General features: G+C 57.3%; 8 protein-coding genes across 8 annotated transcripts; 4 read left to right on the forward strand and 4 right to left on the reverse strand.

Moving 5' to 3' along the window:
* Window positions 1-67: 67 nt before the first annotated feature.
* On the forward strand, window positions 68-4,102 carry MKK02DRAFT_42587 (NRDE-2, necessary for RNA interference-domain-containing protein; the record flags this gene model as incomplete). Its single annotated transcript, XM_053092063.1, has 16 exons — window positions 68-329; window positions 361-449; window positions 480-1,119; window positions 1,150-1,224; window positions 1,255-1,300; window positions 1,331-1,885; window positions 1,915-1,992; window positions 2,023-2,294; window positions 2,326-2,393; window positions 2,435-2,826; window positions 2,859-2,974; window positions 3,006-3,216; window positions 3,335-3,418; window positions 3,450-3,546; window positions 3,895-4,007; window positions 4,039-4,102. The coding sequence occupies 16 exons, from the start codon at window positions 68-70 to the stop codon at window positions 4,100-4,102; spliced, it is 3,162 nt and encodes a 1,053-aa protein (XP_052947976.1).
* Window positions 4,103-4,279: 177 nt separating this feature from the next.
* On the reverse strand, window positions 4,280-4,926 carry MKK02DRAFT_42588 (uncharacterized protein; the record flags this gene model as incomplete). Its single annotated transcript, XM_053092064.1, has 3 exons — window positions 4,280-4,649; window positions 4,682-4,770; window positions 4,804-4,926. The coding sequence occupies 3 exons, from the start codon at window positions 4,924-4,926 to the stop codon at window positions 4,280-4,282; spliced, it is 582 nt and encodes a 193-aa protein (XP_052947977.1).
* A 149-nt stretch (window positions 4,927-5,075) lies between these two features.
* On the forward strand, window positions 5,076-5,972 carry MKK02DRAFT_42589 (DnaJ domain-containing protein; the record flags this gene model as incomplete). The annotated part of the gene is made up of 8 exons (XM_053092065.1): window positions 5,076-5,093; window positions 5,137-5,151; window positions 5,185-5,207; window positions 5,240-5,345; window positions 5,380-5,624; window positions 5,656-5,765; window positions 5,797-5,891; window positions 5,925-5,972. The coding sequence occupies 8 exons, from the start codon at window positions 5,076-5,078 to the stop codon at window positions 5,970-5,972; spliced, it is 660 nt and encodes a 219-aa protein (XP_052947978.1).
* A 3,547-nt stretch (window positions 5,973-9,519) lies between these two features.
* Window positions 9,520-10,304, forward strand: MKK02DRAFT_42590 (putative 60S ribosomal protein L13; the record flags this gene model as incomplete). Its single annotated transcript, XM_053092066.1, has 5 exons — window positions 9,520-9,558; window positions 9,605-9,773; window positions 9,818-10,023; window positions 10,057-10,247; window positions 10,289-10,304. The coding sequence occupies 5 exons, from the start codon at window positions 9,520-9,522 to the stop codon at window positions 10,302-10,304; spliced, it is 621 nt and encodes a 206-aa protein (XP_052947979.1).
* A 476-nt stretch (window positions 10,305-10,780) lies between these two features.
* Window positions 10,781-11,864, reverse strand: MKK02DRAFT_42591 (mitochondrial carrier domain-containing protein; the record flags this gene model as incomplete). Its single annotated transcript, XM_053092067.1, has 7 exons — window positions 10,781-10,796; window positions 10,828-10,879; window positions 10,912-11,044; window positions 11,076-11,407; window positions 11,439-11,592; window positions 11,624-11,784; window positions 11,819-11,864. The coding sequence occupies 7 exons, from the start codon at window positions 11,862-11,864 to the stop codon at window positions 10,781-10,783; spliced, it is 894 nt and encodes a 297-aa protein (XP_052947980.1).
* A 272-nt stretch (window positions 11,865-12,136) lies between these two features.
* On the forward strand, window positions 12,137-13,919 carry MKK02DRAFT_23404 (uncharacterized protein; the record flags this gene model as incomplete). The annotated part of the gene is made up of 5 exons (XM_053086728.1): window positions 12,137-12,452; window positions 12,484-12,600; window positions 12,632-13,665; window positions 13,697-13,801; window positions 13,833-13,919. 5 exons carry the CDS (start codon window positions 12,137-12,139, stop codon window positions 13,917-13,919), a joined length of 1,659 nt encoding a protein of 552 aa, XP_052947981.1.
* A 113-nt stretch (window positions 13,920-14,032) lies between these two features.
* Window positions 14,033-14,740, reverse strand: MKK02DRAFT_42593 (uncharacterized protein; the record flags this gene model as incomplete). Its single annotated transcript, XM_053092068.1, has 3 exons — window positions 14,033-14,163; window positions 14,196-14,520; window positions 14,555-14,740. 3 exons carry the CDS (start codon window positions 14,738-14,740, stop codon window positions 14,033-14,035), a joined length of 642 nt encoding a protein of 213 aa, XP_052947982.1.
* Window positions 14,741-14,852: 112 nt separating this feature from the next.
* Window positions 14,853-17,218, reverse strand: MKK02DRAFT_42594 (uncharacterized protein; the record flags this gene model as incomplete). The annotated part of the gene is made up of 3 exons (XM_053092069.1): window positions 14,853-16,496; window positions 16,529-16,631; window positions 16,665-17,218. The coding sequence occupies 3 exons, from the start codon at window positions 17,216-17,218 to the stop codon at window positions 14,853-14,855; spliced, it is 2,301 nt and encodes a 766-aa protein (XP_052947983.1).
* Window positions 17,219-17,340: the final 122 nt, after the last annotated feature.

Consider the following 17,340-nt stretch of genomic DNA (forward strand, 5'->3'; position numbering starts at 1 on the left):
GCATGCGGGGATCGTTGCGGGGTAGGAATGTTTGGTCCCACTGTGCATTGTCCATCTATGACCCGGCATGAGCGCCCCTTCATTCTCATCCTTCCCAACTCTCCCAGCTCCTCCAAGCAAGCCCCGCCAATCAGAGATCAGGCGCAAGGTCAAGCGTCGATCCAAATCTCCAAAATTACACCGTTCCAATGGCGGGGAGCCACGCAAGGATGACATTCCCCAAGCTGTAGAGCGCAATACTTCAGCCGTCTTTACAGATATCGTCTTTGACAGGTCCCGCTTCAGCGCAGCCCATACCCTCGAAGCACCAGTCTATCGCCGTCGGCTACGTGAGTGGTCTCATTGCCCAGCTGATTTCAGCCCTGGTCCTAGGCCTACCTCCGCTCTTCAAAGTCGACCAGAGCAAGGATCTGAAAGGTGTTCAAGTGGGCTGTCGGGATGTCCACTCGGTATGTCCAGCCAAGACGGCGCTGACTTAGACATCTACTCGGGCACGACTCCCCGTAGAAGCCCCTCCAAACAAGATCCGCCGCCTCACCACGGAGCCATCAGCTTTCGACCAGCACGCCTCGTTTGTGCGCTTTGCACCTAAGCAAGCTCTGCGCGAGACCCTCATCGAGGTATCGGACGAAGAGTTTGAGGTTGAGTTCTCGGACCTGCCCCGCGCAGATGCGGACCGTCGAGCTCGGGTCGCCGCCGCAGAGGGTCAACTACGCAAGCACCCCGCAGACATTGACGCCTGGGTGTCGTACTCTACCCAACACATCTCGGGCGACCTGGACGGTCCGTTCGACAAGGCATCCGCCGAGGTCTCTCTCGCCATACTAGAGCGGGCAATCAAGTTAAATCCCTTTAGCATACGGCTCCATCTCGCCCATTTGCGGGTCGCACGGCACGTCCACAATCCCGCCCAGATTGCTGTTCGGTGGGAGATGGTCCTCGTGACCTTCCCCTTGTCTGTTACCGACGACTCGTTCTCAGCCTGGATCGCATACCTATCATGGTGCGAAACGGACGGCTTTGGTAGTTTTGGTGGCGACAGCGTCGAACGCGTAGTGGCGATATACTCTCGGGTGATCGATACATGGCGAACTGAGTTATTGGCCCTGCCCAGAAATTGTAAGTGCCTGTAGCTCGTCGCTGACTCAGCCACTCGCATGGCTGGACTAGAGTCCACCCTCCTATATCTTACTGTCCGAGTGGCCAAGTTCCTCCAGCGTACAGGTGAGCTTAAAGACGATCGAGCTGACTTAGGCTACAATGAGCAGGGGTTTGCTGTGCTCCAAGCACTGATCGAAATGTACGTCTTGCTCGACCAAGCTGATTTTAGCACATTTTTCAAACCTGACGAGTGGGTGGCGCCGCTAACCGGCCTGTCGCAATGGTGGAACGGTCTCTCGAGAGCGTTTCAGCCATTCTGGGACTCAGAATCGCCCCGGTTTGGTGAAGCCGATGCCAAGGGGTGGAAAAGCGGACATCAACCACCTTCGGTCATTTCAGAAACGGCCCCTCTTGACGACTGGTACTCGCAAGAGCTCACCTCCAACTCGGCCGACCCCTACTCTACCGTCCTGTACGAAGACATTCGACCTTTGTTGGTACCTATATTGACACCGGAAAGCCGTCAGGATGCCATCTACTCGGTCCTCACCTTTCTCGGCGTCTCCCTTCTTCCCCCAGACATATCTACCAGTACATCGCAAGACCCCCTCCTGCGTCCCGATATTGACATCTTATGGCCTCGACCGGATCGCGTCCACCCATGGGTAGAGACCCCTGCGACTCTGCGCTTACCCGACAACAACATGCGGTACTGGGCATTCGACATGGACACTTTGTTTTCGTCGGACTGGTTTCATGCGACTCCCTCGGACCCCCTGACAAAGTAAGTGAAAGCAGACCAAGCTGATGTAGACGCTGTATGATGCAGCTTCAACCGCTCATACCGGACCCCCGCTTCACCATCATGCTGCTGGCACTGGAAGGGAAATCGTACGTGGAAGGTCGACGCAACTGATTCAGGGCACCGCGACTCGCCAAGAATATGCTTTCCCGCAAGCGCGACGACCTGAATCTATGGTATGCCTATGCTGCCATCGAATTCGGTCGCCATCGACACGACTCGGCGAGATCCGTCTTTGCCAATGCGCTCTCTTTCGCAAAGTCCAGTAGCCCAGGTGAAGACGAGCTCGACCTTCTGGCGGGGTGGGTCCAGATGGAGTCGGATCTGGGCAACAAGGATCGGGCAGTAGATTTGCTACTGCAGACGGCGAACTTTGAGTCTGCCGACTTTTGTAAGTGATCATAGGGGCTAGCTGACGACAGTATCTCGTGCCACGGCAGATTTTACCGCCCCGACGCCAACCCCCATACAGTTGCTGAAGGCTGGCCAGGTGAGCTAGATCTTGACGTAGCTGATTAGTTTTACGACCAGCAGTCATCCCCACGACTCACTTTCTTTTGGACGGCCATCGTTCGGGACGACATCTCGGCCGCTTGCGCGCTCTGCAACGGATCTGATGAGGTCACTCTACAGTTTATCGTCCGGCAGCTCTGGCTGCACAAAGAGGAACGAGAGCTCTCCGAGATACTAGGCACGGCCACTGTCCGCTACCCCCACAATACTATATTCCAAACCCTCAGCCTTATCCTGACCGCAAAGCGCAGCACCCGATCGGCCGAGCGGCAACTCGAACAATCCAAAACCGGTATGATTTGGGGGATTGGCGAGATGGGTCGCTTGGCCGGCGGCGCTTTGTGGAAGCCAGACGGAAGTGGCGCACAGCATGTGCGTGAGATGTTCAACCGTGCAATCCGTACCGACGAGTGAGTGTGTCGTCTGCGCTGGCTGATGACAGGGGGAGACAATCCATCAGCATTTGGCGAAACTACATTGAATTTGAAAGTGCGATGAAGACTTCAGCGGTCAAACAGCTCTGCTACCGTGCAGTCGCTGCGGTGGGCAGCTGCAAGCGTGAGTGTCTAAATGATGTCGCTGATGTCAGAACTTTACATGCTCCCTTTCAAATTGCGGGATTCATTTACCGCACAAGAGCTGCGAGAGTGGATTCTCTTGATGGTGGAGCGCGGTTTCCGGATTCGGACACCCTTTGAGCATCTTTTAGTGGTAGACGACGAGCTACAGCAGCTACCCAGTGATGAGGAGCCGGAGGATGACGAGCTCGGGTTCCTGCAGGAAACGCAGCGATTGAAGCCGTATGCATAGATCTGAAACCGTAATGAAACGCGTCGAGTCTTCCACCTTTCTCATCCATCATTCAAGATGGCTTCAGTTCTTTCAGGCACCATAGAGGCAGACGACGAACACGTACAGACCGCGAAGCCCACTCGCCAGCCAGAGGTCCTCGTCCCAGGCACAGCCGCGAACGGGATACGAGGAGTGGAAGAAGGCGGAATTGTGAGTCTGCCGCCGTCGTCACTGACTGTAGTCGGGGATCCTGCGACAATCGTCCCATCCAGCAGTATTGGCAGTTCTGTACCTGTTCCGCTCCGCAGCTATCGCTGTATACGTCCTGTGCGGGATCTGTAAGCTCGAGTGTGATCAAGCTGACATCTGTCACCGACAATTATGTTCTGAGCGTGAGTCTACGCAAGACGTGACTGATGGCAGATTGTACTCGTTGTTGTGCTCCTTTCTCTAGACTTTTGGAATACTAGAGTGAGTCCTTGATTGGTAGGTCTGACCTAGAACATTGCCGGTCGAACTCTGGTCGGGCTCAGATACTGGAACGAGGTCGATGATGAGGGCGAAAGCTCCTGGGTGTTTGAATCGCGGGATGTACGTCGGGCCAAGGTCAAGCTGATGGAAGCCTTCACGACCGAGTAATCCTATGGACGCTAGGTAAGATCCCACATATCCAGAGCTGACTCCAGGATGTTTTGGGCAAGTCAACGCCTAATCCCACTAACGAACAGATCGCCCTTTACGTCTATCCTCTGGGATGGCTGGCGCTAATGATCGTGTCGGTGCTCAAATTCAACATCTCGTGCGTAGCGACAAGGTCAAACTGAGTACAGATTTCTGCCTATTGTCCTGCTTGCTTTGGTCTTCAACCTGTCCAACCTCTTGGGCTTCACGTGAGCGATTTTGCTGCCTCGCTGACGAACAGATACGCAGATAGGGACGCGCAACGCCGCTGGGCCTCGGGCATTGCAGCGGGCGGCAATATCCTCGGCTTGGGAAGCGGTATCGGCGGACACTTGATGGGAGGGCTGGTACGGAACAGTCTGGGACGGATTCTTGGCTAGACATGCATAGTCATCGTTTCAGCTTGGCCGAGGTGTGCTCCTGACGGGTATGGAGTATGTTTGATACAGGGGAAGATTTGGCTTTGGTATGGGCTACGCCTAGCCAGTAGCCCGCGGCGTACTGGGCCGACATGGCGAAACCTATGGCCTCCTCGTACGTCGCTCGTGCCGCAGCCTCTCCGGATAGGGTGTTTGCCGAGTAGCCGCTGTCGTGGGGTGACTCTGGTGGCTCGGCCCCGCTACCGCCGTGGAGGGGAGAAGGAGGGTTGTAGACCGGTGAATCTTCTCTAGGCTTGATCTTCTTGGCTGTACCAGTGTAGGGGTTGTCCGCCGCCCGCTTTTTTGGCTTCTGCGGTGCAGTGTCCGAGTCGCGGTACCAGCTGACCGTCAGCTTTGTCACGCTCTGACTCACTCTGTCCCAAAAGTCCTTGCTCCTGGCAATGGCTGGCCCTTTGCAGCCGTCATCTTGTCCAGCCATGTGCCTGGTCCGGGGTGGTGCAGCTGCTGGTCAGCGCCGTGCGTGTTGTCACTCACGTGGAATTCCTCGAGAGCGGCATCGTACGCTCGGACGAGTTCTCCATCGTCCCAAGCCTGCCCGGCTTTTGCTGTACCCGAGGCGAGGCTGATGTCGATGCTAAACCCGACTGGGTCTGCCATTGTGAAGGGGCGATGTAGAGACGAAGTTTGGTTGATATGAGTTGTGGTAGCTAGTGACGTGCTGTACGTAATCCGACCGGTGCGTCATCGCAAGCATGTTGTTGCTTCGGTGCCGGTTCTCTTCTGCCTTTGCCTTTCCATCTGCAAGAATGTCCACCTTACCTCAAGTATGTTCAGTCCACCTCGCAAAGAACCACGCTGACCATACAGTACTATGCCATTCTTGTGGGTTTGCAAATCGTGACGCACTAATCTCAGAACGTATCTCCTACAGTGACTGCGTGAGTTTGGCTCAACGCCAAGCTGACGTCAGGGATGAGATACGTGCCGCATACAAGCGAGAGTCTCTCAAGACTCATCCGGACCGGCTACCAGGAACTGCCACCCCAGTCGACCGTCGGCGCGCCACCGAGCGCTTCGTAAGTCCTAGCTGGGGTATCCGCTAACCTCTAGCAAGCTGTCGCCGACGCATACTACGTCCTCTCTGATCCTCAGCGGAGGGCAGAGTACGACACACTCTTCAAAAGCCGCCCGTCAAACGCCTTTACCGATGAAAAGTCCTCCGAGGCTGAGCAAGACCAAGCGAGCGGCTCCTTCTTTGAGCAGTTCACCTCTTACTTTCAAAACTCGACGGGTGCATCTGGGGCCCACCCTCGGCCCGATGCGAATGGTGTCTTTGGCGATGTGTTTGAAGAGATGTGAGTGGATTCGTGGAAACGCTGATGTAAGGCTCGCTCCGGAAGTGGCTCATGTCCGCCCCTGGTGGTCATGGCTTGGGGGTGGAGCTGGAGCGACTATTGGCTACATTGTCGCCAATGTTCCGGGCGCAGTAGCTGGCGGTGAGTCGTGGAGAAGCAACGCTGAGATTAGGCTTTGCGGGAAATCGGCTGGGAGCTGTTCGGGATGCCAAGGGCAAGAGCGTCGCTCAGGTCTTTACTGGATTGCAGAGTTCTCAAAGGGCCGAGGTGAGCTGTGTGGAGGGAAAGGGCTGATGATAGATATTACGCGCGCTGGCGTTCAAGGTGTTGGGTAGTATGAGTGGCTAGCTGATGTATACGGGTAGCGTGATGTGATGATTTTGTGAAGACATCAGGTCGAGCGGCGAGGTACCACTACGACGACGGGATGTGGGTCAGGGCCGGGAAACGCTGCGGTCAGGCAGGATTGGTAGTGGCTACGGTGCGAACGGCTGATAATGGAGGAGCGGTATCTGTTGCTACTTACCTAGTGATTGGTTCATGGCGGAACAACGAGGGCTCCTAAGTCGACGATTGAGCCTTCTCTTGCTTACGAATCATCGCTGACCGTGTCCAGTCCTGATGCGACTGTGGCAATTTAGGCGGTCACTAACCAGGCAACCAGATATACTCGTCTGGATTTCCCCTAGTCTACCTCACATTCTCCCCCCCCGGTTACGATACTCACCGTCTTCCCCTGACCGAACCTAAAGGAAGCAGACAGGTTGGACAGCGAGTCCATGGGGTGGTTGGGCCAATGTACCTACAGCATCCGTGTGTGATGGTGCGGATCCTCGTATGATAGCAGTGCGGCTGGTGCGGATTGGGCTGCCGCCATTAGTGCGGACCGGGGTCTGCTACTGCGGTGGGCGAGATTAGGCACTGCTGCAAGGGGTGGGTTGGGTGCTGCTGCAGGTGAGTACGGACTGAATACTCCGCTGAGGTCTGGACATGGGACGCGGTGAGTGCGGGTTGGGGCTTCTGCCCCCCTCCAGAAGCCTCATAGAGCGTTGGCCAGGACTGGGGCTGCTGGGGGCGTGTTTGGATTGGGGCTGCTGTACGGGGTATGGACTGAAGCTATGGACTGAGGCTTGCTGCCGGGATCGCTCCCGCTGAGACGTCGTATTCCTAACACGAACGATCATTCCGTAGTCCCCTCTCAGATATTTGGCACCAGCAGCTGTTCCCATGTTCTGTGTGATCTGAGCGACACTAAACTCCTTGCCATAGCGGCTCCCGACCGCACACGGCCATCCATGCATCACGCGCTACGGGATCCCCAATCCGTACTCTACAGTACTTGCGGCCATGACAGCCCTTCTATTGTGCTAGAGCAGCCCCAACCTCTATCCGCGACCATGGGATCTCCATTCTGTGCATGCCGCCGCGAGAATCCTGATCTACGCCTTCCGGCAGAGAAGACCCAATCCTCACTCGCCGCCGAAGAGCCCCCATCAGGAGAATTGCAGCCCCGCGATGATGACCCCGACGTTTGGGCGGTCCCAATATCCCAACGCCTCAGCAGCCCCAATTTCGTCCACCGGCAAGCCGTCAGGTCATTTGCTGCAGCTCAATGGAAGCTACACCTACAATTGTTATTGAAGGCCGGCATCAGTATCCTCACCCTTGTTCCGACGCAGACAAACGCCGACAAAACCCTACCAAACCCAGATCCCACCGCCGAAATCCAACTCCTCATTCCTCAATTTCGATCCGTCTTCCGTCCTTTCCCCGCGTCTCTACCCCGCATCGCTCGCATGCCCTTTGTTAGCCCCTTCCGCAAGCCGCACAGGCCCGAGCTTCCCCTCAAGACTCAGGCCGGGCACGAGGCCCGTACCAAACTCTGGTTATCACCCATGCAGGCATCCATCTGAGTCTTACACGGGCCGAAAAGTAACCTCCTGTGATCGATTATATATTCCGCATCCCCCTCTCAATGATAGCTGACCGCATGAGTCCCATACTTCACCACATGAATGACTTTGACGGGCTATGTCTCATCCAGATCGGCATGCGTGACCTTCTCCTACAGCGCAAAGGAATCCACTGCACAGCCGCACCCATCCACCCAGCTCGCCCCAACTTTGGGTGCGGCGAAAGAAATTACGTCATGATCACTTATTCAGCACACCCCCTCTCTGATACATAGCGGCTCAAGGTGTTCCCAAATCTGTCCTATGCTATGGTTGTTCCCCGCATGCACTCACGCCAAAGTAGCCCCAATCCATACCCCTCTAGGGAAGCCCCAATCTATGACCTCGCTCTGGGAGCCCAGTCCGCACCCCCATCCGTAGTATCCCCAGTCCATACTCTCCTACAGAATTCCACCATCCGCACGCCCCCTCGACCCACCCCCAGTCCAGACTCCGTGGCGGCCCGTCCCACCCGTAGTGTCCCCATTCATATCCCCATAGAGGAGGCCCCATCCATCCCCCTCCACCGCAGCCCCAGTTCATACTCCGCCTCTACCAGCCCCAGTCCATATCCCAGCCCCAACGGCGCCGGATGATACCCACCTGAGCATCCCCAGTCCACACTCCCCGCGCTTCTCACACGTTCCATCGCACTTCATATCCCTCCCGAGCAGGCCCGATCCGTACCCAAGCCCAGCCCACGCCAGCGCCTCGCCACCCAGCTCTAACCCCGATCCAGCGTCATCAGCACACGCCGAGTTCGCATACCTCGAAGCCACACCTCACCGCCGCCTTCCGCGTTGGACTAACGCCGCCTCAAAAGGTCAAGCCCACGCCGACCCACCCAGCCAAGCGTCCAATCCACCCGCCACCGTCATCACGACCTCCCCCTTGTCCTCGACTCTGTGCCATCCTCCTCGCCAGCCCCTGCCACTCGCCGCCCCGTCCATTGTGCCAGGCAGACACCTGCGCTCTCTCCCCGACATCTGCGAGACCCACCGCACCAAGTGCCATGCCGCGTCTCCGCATACGCCACGACCGCTCCAGCCGCGAACGACGTCCTCGACAAGATTGACCGCAAAGAGGGGGAGGTGGAGTTGCTGGGGAAGGGCGGAGACTGCGGTCGAGTCGAGGTAAGCAGGATCGCAGGGGTAGCCCCAGGGGAGGCGGATGGGGCGAGTGGCGAGAGCCGGAGCGACGAGGGAGTCGGCGGGGGGATCAGCTGAGAAGAGGGGCAAAGGGGAAAGATCAGGGTGGCAGGACGAGTCCCAACAGAAAACCAGGATGGTCAGTCAGTGAACCCTCCGGAGCAAAGTCGCATGCTCAATCAAGACACAACCCCACTGCCAGGGCAACTGACAAAGCCACGATCGATGATCTCTCGATCGTACGGCAGAGTACTTGCGGTGTAAGCCATCCCTAGTCAGCCATGCACCAACGTAGAACAAGCGTCAGCATCAGCTTGGCCCCAACATGCGTACAATCCTGCTCGAATCAAGAAATCTTCATACTTATGGATGCATGTCGAACGTGTCTTGGGTCCCTCTGTTATAATTTTATAAGAACAGGCGACCCACCCAAAACGCCATTCGTATTCGGTCTGTTCCACAATATTGACGGCCAACTCGACCATAGGGTTGGGAGTCTACTCTTGCGAGGATCCACAAAGGTTCAGAGGTGGTGCTTTTGAGTAGAAGTGTTATTTGCGTTAAGAGGAAAGAGAAGGAGGCGCTGCAGACTCATAAGGGTGGGTGTCCAAGGCGGAAGCAAATGATGTTTCAGACGCACGGACTGTGATAACGCCGAAATTTCGGCAACCAAACTTGTGGCACTTTTTCAATCTTCCCTTTGCTTTTCGCGTCACTCGTCTGTCCAACCATCAACACCTACAGGTAAGCTATCTCTAGACACTATACCCTTACACAGCTCATCCATCAGTCAAAATGGTCAAGCACAACAACCAATTGCCCAAGAACCACTTCGTTAGTCGCCCTCCCATCGACACCGAGACGTTCGCTAATCATTCAGCACAAGGATTGGCAGCGACGGGTCAAGACTTGGTTCGACCAGCCAGGCAGGAAGAAGAGCAGGCGGACAGCTCGGTCCAAGAAGGCCCTTGCCACCGGTGCCCAGCCCCTTCAGCGTCTCCGCTCCGTCGTCCGATGCCCCACTCAGCGATACAACATCCGCGTCCGTGGTACGTGCACTATCCTCGAAATTTTGACTCTGGCTAATAGTCAGAGGGCCGTGGATTTACTCTCTCCGAGCTCAAGCTCGCTGGCGTCCCGAGGAAGCAGGCAAAGGGTCTCGGAATCGTTGTCGACCACCGCAGGCGTTCCAAGTCGGAGGAGGGCCAGAACTTGAACGTGGAGAGGCTCAAGGAGTACCGATCGAGGCTGGTGGTCTTCCCCCGCAAGGCCGGCAAGCCTAAGAGCGGCGACGCACAGGTGAGCACTATCTTACAGCCAAACTGACTGTAGGGCGATGACTTGACTTCGCACATCACCCGCACCCTCCCCGGTCTCCCCTCCGTGTACGAGGCCGAGGCACCCCGTGCTATCGAGAGCGGCGAGAAGGACGTTCAGGCATTCAAGGCGCTGCGTGAGGCTCGGGCTGGACAGAGGAGCGAGGGAGCCAGGCAGAAGCGTCTCGCCGCCAAGGCCGCTGAGGAGTGAGTCTTTGGCTTCTTGATCGAACAAAGCTGATCGTCAGGGCCGCGAAGAAGTAGTGGCTGTACTATTCTTTGCTGTACTTTCGCTGGGATGCATATCATGATCGAACCAAAGTGGATTGAACCGAAGTGGGTTTGCTGGGCTGGTGCAGCTGAGGTTGGGAAGGGTGCGGGCATAGTCGAGAGGATGGCGGATCATTTGCAGGGCGGGGTGGAAGCGGCGGAGTCCAAGCGGTACTGACAGCTTGCAACCCACAGCTAAGAGACTGCGCCTGGATCCTACGGTCTGAAGGGTGACTTGTCCAGGCCGATAAGCGCTCCTCTCAGCTCATGCCAAATCTCTCTTGCACGGCGTGACCTTCGTTCGCTGTGGCATGTTGCAGCCGGGAAACCTCTGCGAGCCCAGGGGTGGGGCTGACGAGGTGGTAGGCGGGGTGATTGTGGGATCTCAAGTTGTCGCCTGACAGTTGCAGACTCATCTCCATTACTTGCATATTCTAGATCTATATACATGTGCCCAGAACCAAAACCCTTTAACTGGTACCAATTCTATCATCAGCTGGTTCAATCCACAACTCACGCTGCCTTGACATAATCCGCAAAGCTGACCATGCAAATAGTCTGCCACGCGCCTGTCATCAGCTACACACTACCCTTCACGTACCCAGCCCAATCCTCGGCGCGACACCTCGGTAAAGACCCTTGAGACCGTTGGTGCGGTAAATGTAGGAAAGCGTGTTGAGAACAGTCTTCTTGGCCGGTCGCGTAGGATCGGCAGACTTCATGGCGGATTGCATCTACCATCAGCCGAGCCAGCGCTACACTCACCTCCACGCGCACCACCTCGATAGGCTGGTTCCAAGTCGCCAACGCTCCCCCAATTGTGCTCGCCAGAATCTTGTCCGCCGCACCGAGCTTCTCCCCCTCCCTGATGCCCTTGGCCTTGCGGAGCGAGCTTTCGGCGAGACGTGCGAAACCAAACCGACTGCCCCAGTTGGTAGCCTGTCGTAGAGCGACCGCATTGACACCCTTGTTGATCCCGGCAATACCTTCCCGACGGTAGATATCCAAAAATACTTTGAACGTAGATTCGGGCGCGGCACCGGCAACACTCTGCTTGTGTCGTGTGATCTCGACCGTCTTCATGCAAGTGCAAAAGCCTGAATGAGCATTGTCTAAGCTCGGACTCACCCATAGTAGCGTACGCTTGTGCGACACCACCGCCGATACCGCCAATCATACCCGCGCCGGCGGGAGACAGATCAAACGCCTTTCTGGTATACTTTTCAATCTCGGACGAGGTAAAGATGAGGACGGCGCCTTTGGTCGAAGCTTCAATCCAGGCCTGCGGTCAGCTATGAAGGTCCGGAACGTACCCATGGGATCAGCCCCTGATAAAATCCAGCAACACCTCCGCGCGACCAGACGGTACGGAACGCCTGAGCGATAGGTTGACTGCGGTTGGCAGCCATCTGTGTCTTGAGCACCTCGAGAGGTTGACCGAGCGTGGTGACTTCAAACATGTTCATGGTGGCGCCTGTCGTTAGCTATGCTTGATGTTCTTCACTCACCAACAGCAATGTTGGACCAGCTGAAGCCCTTCTCCATAGGCGCCATTGTGACTAGATGATGTGTTGATGAAAAGTGATCTGAAGGATGTGGATGAAGGTTGATTGGGGGAGCTGCGCGTCGGGAATAATCGATAATAGCACGAGACGAGGAATGCGGGGCTCCTTCCCCAGTTGACCATAGATTATGTAATACACCGCCACACTGCAACGCGTTCGATCCTTTGATTCAGAACCATTAACGTGTTGTGCTCGACTTGACTTGACGACACAACAACATCGCAGAGCAGGTCTCGCAGCGATCATATATATCAATCTACAATGGCATCTCAAACCCTGCGACCCCATCGTTCCCCCTCACCCTCTCCAGCTCCCTCCACGCCCACGCATTCAACCAATCAAGCCAAACTCACTCGCCAATCCCTTGGCCCACCCCCTACCGCCGCAGCGTCCAGAGGCTTTGCAGGCCTGGGTATATCCAACGCCTTTAACGCACAACCCCGTCATGCAAGCTCAGGCGTCACCATGGGTCTATCGCCCCGACCAAGCGCTGCAAGTGGTTTGCGCTCAGCGTCCGGCGCCACTCCACGTCCAAGCTCCGAGTTTATCTCCCGAGGCGATGCAAGAACTCCAGAAGGTAAGCCCACCCCAGGACTCGCTGACGACAGCCGAACAAATCGATCAGTGGTTCAAGCACCTCGCAAGCTGGGAAGCCACCCTAGAAGAAATGGCCGCAGCGAGCACGGACCAAAACTTTACCGAAGAATTGGGCGCTATCGAGCAATGTAAGCCGATCCAAGACCCCGCTGATGGCAGGGTTCCGCGTTCTATCCGAGGCCGAGCGAACCGCCGCCCTATACTCGCTGCTGCAACACAGCACACCCGTTCAGATCCGCTTCTTTCTCAGCGTCCTCCACCACATGGCCCAGTCCGACCCCATGACGGCGTTGCTCTCCCCCAATCCCGCCCTATCGGCCGGAATGCAAGCCCAGATGGAAGCCAAGCTCGCAGGGAGCGGGCTCAGGTCCCCTTCCGCTGGCGGTGGCGCTGGGTTCCCCGGCCCTGGCTCCCCCTACGCAGACGACCGCAACAAACTTCGTCAAAACCGCATCTCGGCTCCCGGAACCCTCCAGCCGCATGACCGGTGGCACGGTCAACTCGATCAAGTCGTCGAGCGAGGCGGTTCACCCATCTCGGACCGCAGCCGCAGCCCTACGCCCGACATCCGCCCACAAAGTACCGACTTTACGGGTCCTCGCATGTCGGGTGGAATTGGGCTTGGTCTCGCCCAGCCCGAGCCTGCATCCCCCATGATGAACGGCAGCTGGGCCAGCATGACCAATACTCCGCTCGTGCCGAGTTTTTCGGACCCGTCCATCGACAGAGTCAACCTGGACGATGCGCGCAACTTTCGTCGTCCGGGCGCTCGCAACGTCTCTGGTCATTACAACGACAATGGCGAATTCATCAACGCAGGCCAGCAGCCCGGTCGGGACAATCGCAGCCCCGTCGTGGATCAATTCGGATTTGGCGGCGGTGACGGTCTTGCCGGCCTTGGCATGAACTTTGCCAATATGAACATGAACCCCATGATGAACCCCGCGCAGATGCTCGCGCTCGCTCAAGCGCAGCAGCTCTCGACGGCGGCGAGCTTTGCTCAGGCGGGTTATGGCGGTTTGCGGGGGCCAGCCAAGCCACCACCTGGTCGGCGAAGCCCCATGTTGGGCAAGTCGCCTACGCCAGACAAGGGAGGAGGAGCAGGTAGCGGCGCTGGCGTCGCTGGACCGGATGATGTCGACATGCGGATCGTCGAAGACGTTTCGCAGTGGTTACGAGTCTTGCGCCTACACGTGAGCCCTCCGCCGATCCCGCTGATGTCAGAAATACAATTCCACGTTTGAACGAACCCCCTGGAGGGAGATGATTGCAATGTCAGAGGACGACCTCATCGCCAAGGGCGTTAGTGCGCAGGGTGCGAGGACCAAGGTGAGATTACGCTCGACCGAGCTGACACCAGTTCCTCAAGGTGTTTTACAATGTCCGCACCAAGTTTGATTTGCCTCACCCGGCGGGGTCAGAGGCGTACGCGCCGACAAAGGAGTAACGATTATGATCTTTATGCTTTATCCTCTACGTTCTTGCTTGGCTGCCTTCTTCTGTTTATCCGCCTTGGCCTTGGCAATATCCGCCCTGTCATTAGCTCGGCGACGGGAAGGCTCACTTTTGCTTTTCCAGTGCTGCCTTGTCCCGATCCCGTACCGTCTGTGAAGCATTCCGTTGCGCCTCCTTTTCCAGCTGAAGCCGCATATTCACCTTGTCGCGGTTGAGGTTGGGCGCGAGCAGGTCCACTACAGTCAGCCCGGACTATGCAGATACGCACCCTCTTGCTGCTTCTTGTGCTTCTTTTTTTTCCCATCCAGCTTGAGCGCCTGCAAGACTTGCAACCTCTTTTCCTCTGCCAATTTCTTCGCTTCGGCGTCCCCTGCCTTTCCACCAGGCTTGCCCTCCTCGTATAATTCGCCCAGCTCGCCTTCGACGTATGCATATCGCATCGCATATTGTCTGGCAATCTCTTTTTCACTTAATTCGGCTGCCTCGGGTGGGGGAGTTGGGACGGCTGGCGGTGGTGGGTCGGGTCTGGCGAGCTGTAAACGATCCCACTCCGCCACAACCTTGCGCAGAGCGCCATCCGTATCAGGAAGGTCCTACGCTGTCAGCTGGCCACCAAGCTGGACCCACCTCGACCAGCCCTTCTAGCATCCCTTTCACCCCCTCCACCTTTTCATCCACCTCGAGTCCGTCCTCCTCAACGAAACGCGCAATGTATTCGAGATCATCTGACGGTAAACTGATGCCGAGACCCTCTAGCTGAGCAATGAGAAACGTCTCAAGTCCTTGAGAGGAGGTCTCGGCAAAGTCGGACATGGTCAAAGTGAAGAGTGAAAGCCGTTTCGTGGGTGCCTTGGGGTCAAGTTTCAGATTCAGATTTCGAGTTTCAAATGACCCAATTCCAATCGCTACATACAAGCTACAACCTCTACAGCACAATGTTAGACTTCTCCGCCAAAGCAACACCCTCTCCCTCGGCCGGCTTCTCCCTGTTCCAGACAGTCAATACTCCCCGGTGCATCCCCCTCCGCCGCAAATCCGCAGAATAGACGAACCCGCTCTTCACCCCCAGTGGCCACCCCTTTGACAACTTGACGGGCGCATCTTCTGCCGCTGCCAAATTGACAGGCGCATTGCTCCCAGACTCCGCCTCCTCTTCCGTCTCCTCTCCCACAAACCGCTCCAACACCTTCCGCCGCCAAGCATCCCCCTCCCTACACGCTCGATCAACATCCGCTTCGAGAATCTTTCGCCGCGTCCCAAGCTCCCTCGCTACCAGATGATTGATCCCCGGCGTGATCTCCGGTATCGACACCCCCAGGGGAAAGTCGCGAACCTCGCGTCGGCCGACGATCGCCAGACCGAGATCGAGGTGCTCCAGCTTGTGCAGTGTCCGCAGGGGAGTAGCATAGGCGGCGGCGTACTCGTCGACCGACAATAGCCCCTCGACCACGTCGATCCGAGCGGTACCTTGACGCAGCACCTGGAGAGAGACGAGATTGGGGAATGTCTCGACAATCTTGCCGAGAAGGGCGGGGAACTGCTGATGCAGACGGACGCGATTGGCGATGGCCTGACGATCGTACTCGGTCAGAGTGTCGTCGCTGTCGCGCAAAGAACGATGCGCGCGGGGCGCAGGCGTTCCGGTTTGCTGCTCGGCTTCCGAGTCCGCCGGAACGCCGTCGGTGGTTGGGCCCGTTGAAGAAGACGCCTCCTCCCCCGTCGCCGAAGCTGACTCCGCCTTGGACGCCTCCGCCACATCACCAGGACGTTCCTCCTCCCCTGCCGCAGGCGCCTCCTTCTCTTTCACCTGTTCCGCCTTCCCCTTCCCCTTCCCTCCGCCCTTCAAAGGCTGAATGGACGACACCAGCGCAGCAGCGACTGCCCGTGCAGCAGCCTGCCCAAGACTACTGGGTGCTGGCGCTGGCTTGACAAGCGCCGTCTTTGCCAGCGACGCCCACTTCTCCTTGATCTTGTCTACATTCGCCTGCTTTCCTTTTGGCCGGCCGCCCGGCGCCGAGAGGAAAATCCTCGCCCGCTCAACCAGATCCTTCTCCACATCTTCCCTCGTCTTTTGATGCACCGTCGAGCTGTACCCGCTGACTCCGAATCCGCCCCACCTCCGTTCCGTGGGTGGCAGGATAAGCGAAAACGTCTTGATGCAGGCTCGCAACTCGGCCGCGACCATCCGATCAAAGACCGCCGCATAGGATGGGTGGTAGTGTTGCCGGCGGCGAGACGTCGAGTTGGCAACGTGTATTTGTATTGCCTCGAGCGCGGGAGCCGCGACGTGGTCAAAGACCGTTGAGGACCAGTTGCTGTATCCTCCGTACAGTCGAGTATTCACCCAGCTCTCCCCGGATTTGTAAAAGGTGCGCCCCGCCAGGATGTGAAGACTTGCTTGGGTGCACTCGCCGCATACCCCGGGGCCGATCTGCAACGACCGGAGACGGGGTAATGCAATGTAATCGGCCGCCTGTCCATGCTGAAGAGGTGGCGTGCGGTTGATGGGCGAAGCATCATCAGTGTTCCGCTGTGCGCTATGCTCGAAGTCGCCATGTTCCTTGCCGCACTATCATCAGCTTTGGTCGACACGGGGCTTACATGATGAATGACAAGGTGCTCCAAAGTCGTGCGAGAGTTGACGATTTGAGCTACAAGAGCAGAGCTGGAAGACGTGCCGTGTCCGAGGCGGATGAAGAGTTGTCTGTCGTCAGCCGCGGACACCAACTTGACATACCTTCGGCTCGCGGTATGACTTTCCGGTTCCTTGACGTCCGCCTTGGATGTGCTTCCCCCCAGACCCCCGATGACCCTCTCGCACGCGAGCATGGTTTGCCGGCAGCACCTGGCGAAATGAATCACATCAAGAACATCCTGAGGTACCGAGCCCCACCGTTCCGGACGCGCCTTGAGGCTGGACGTGACGTTCACCGAAAGGGGCGGGTAGGGAGTTTCGGCGGGATGCGGTAGATAATCCGCAAGGGGGTGAGCCACGGGGCAGATGTTGAGGACGATGAGGTCTAGCACCTCGGCAGGTAGACAGGTCAGAGGAGGATGGTGTATGGGTTTGGGAGGCTTGGCCTTAGCCGCCTTCTTCTGGAGCTTCTTTGCGGCCTTCTTCTCGGCGCGCTGCTCGCGGACGATGTCGGCGTTCCAGTTTGGCTTTTCGCGCGGCCGGTACTTGCCCCGCTTGACCCCGACACGCTCTGGGCGCTTTGCGGGGGGCTTCGAGGAGGATGAAGCTACCGGAGCTGGGTCGCGGAGCTGCGGATCGATAGGCGGGGAGGACATGTTTGGTGGAGAGATGAGTAAGACAGAAGGAGAGAGAGTACAGTAGCTAGGGGAGAAAGAGGGAAAAGCGGCGCGTCGATTTTATTTACGTAAAGCGAGTCCAGCATATCATGGTTCGCGGA

The sequence above is a fragment of the Dioszegia hungarica genome (genome assembly GCF_025882075.1).
Source record: "Dioszegia hungarica strain PDD-24b-2 chromosome Unknown MKK02contig_6, whole genome shotgun sequence".
NCBI classification, from domain to species: Eukaryota; Fungi; Basidiomycota; class Tremellomycetes; order Tremellales; family Bulleribasidiaceae; genus Dioszegia; species Dioszegia hungarica.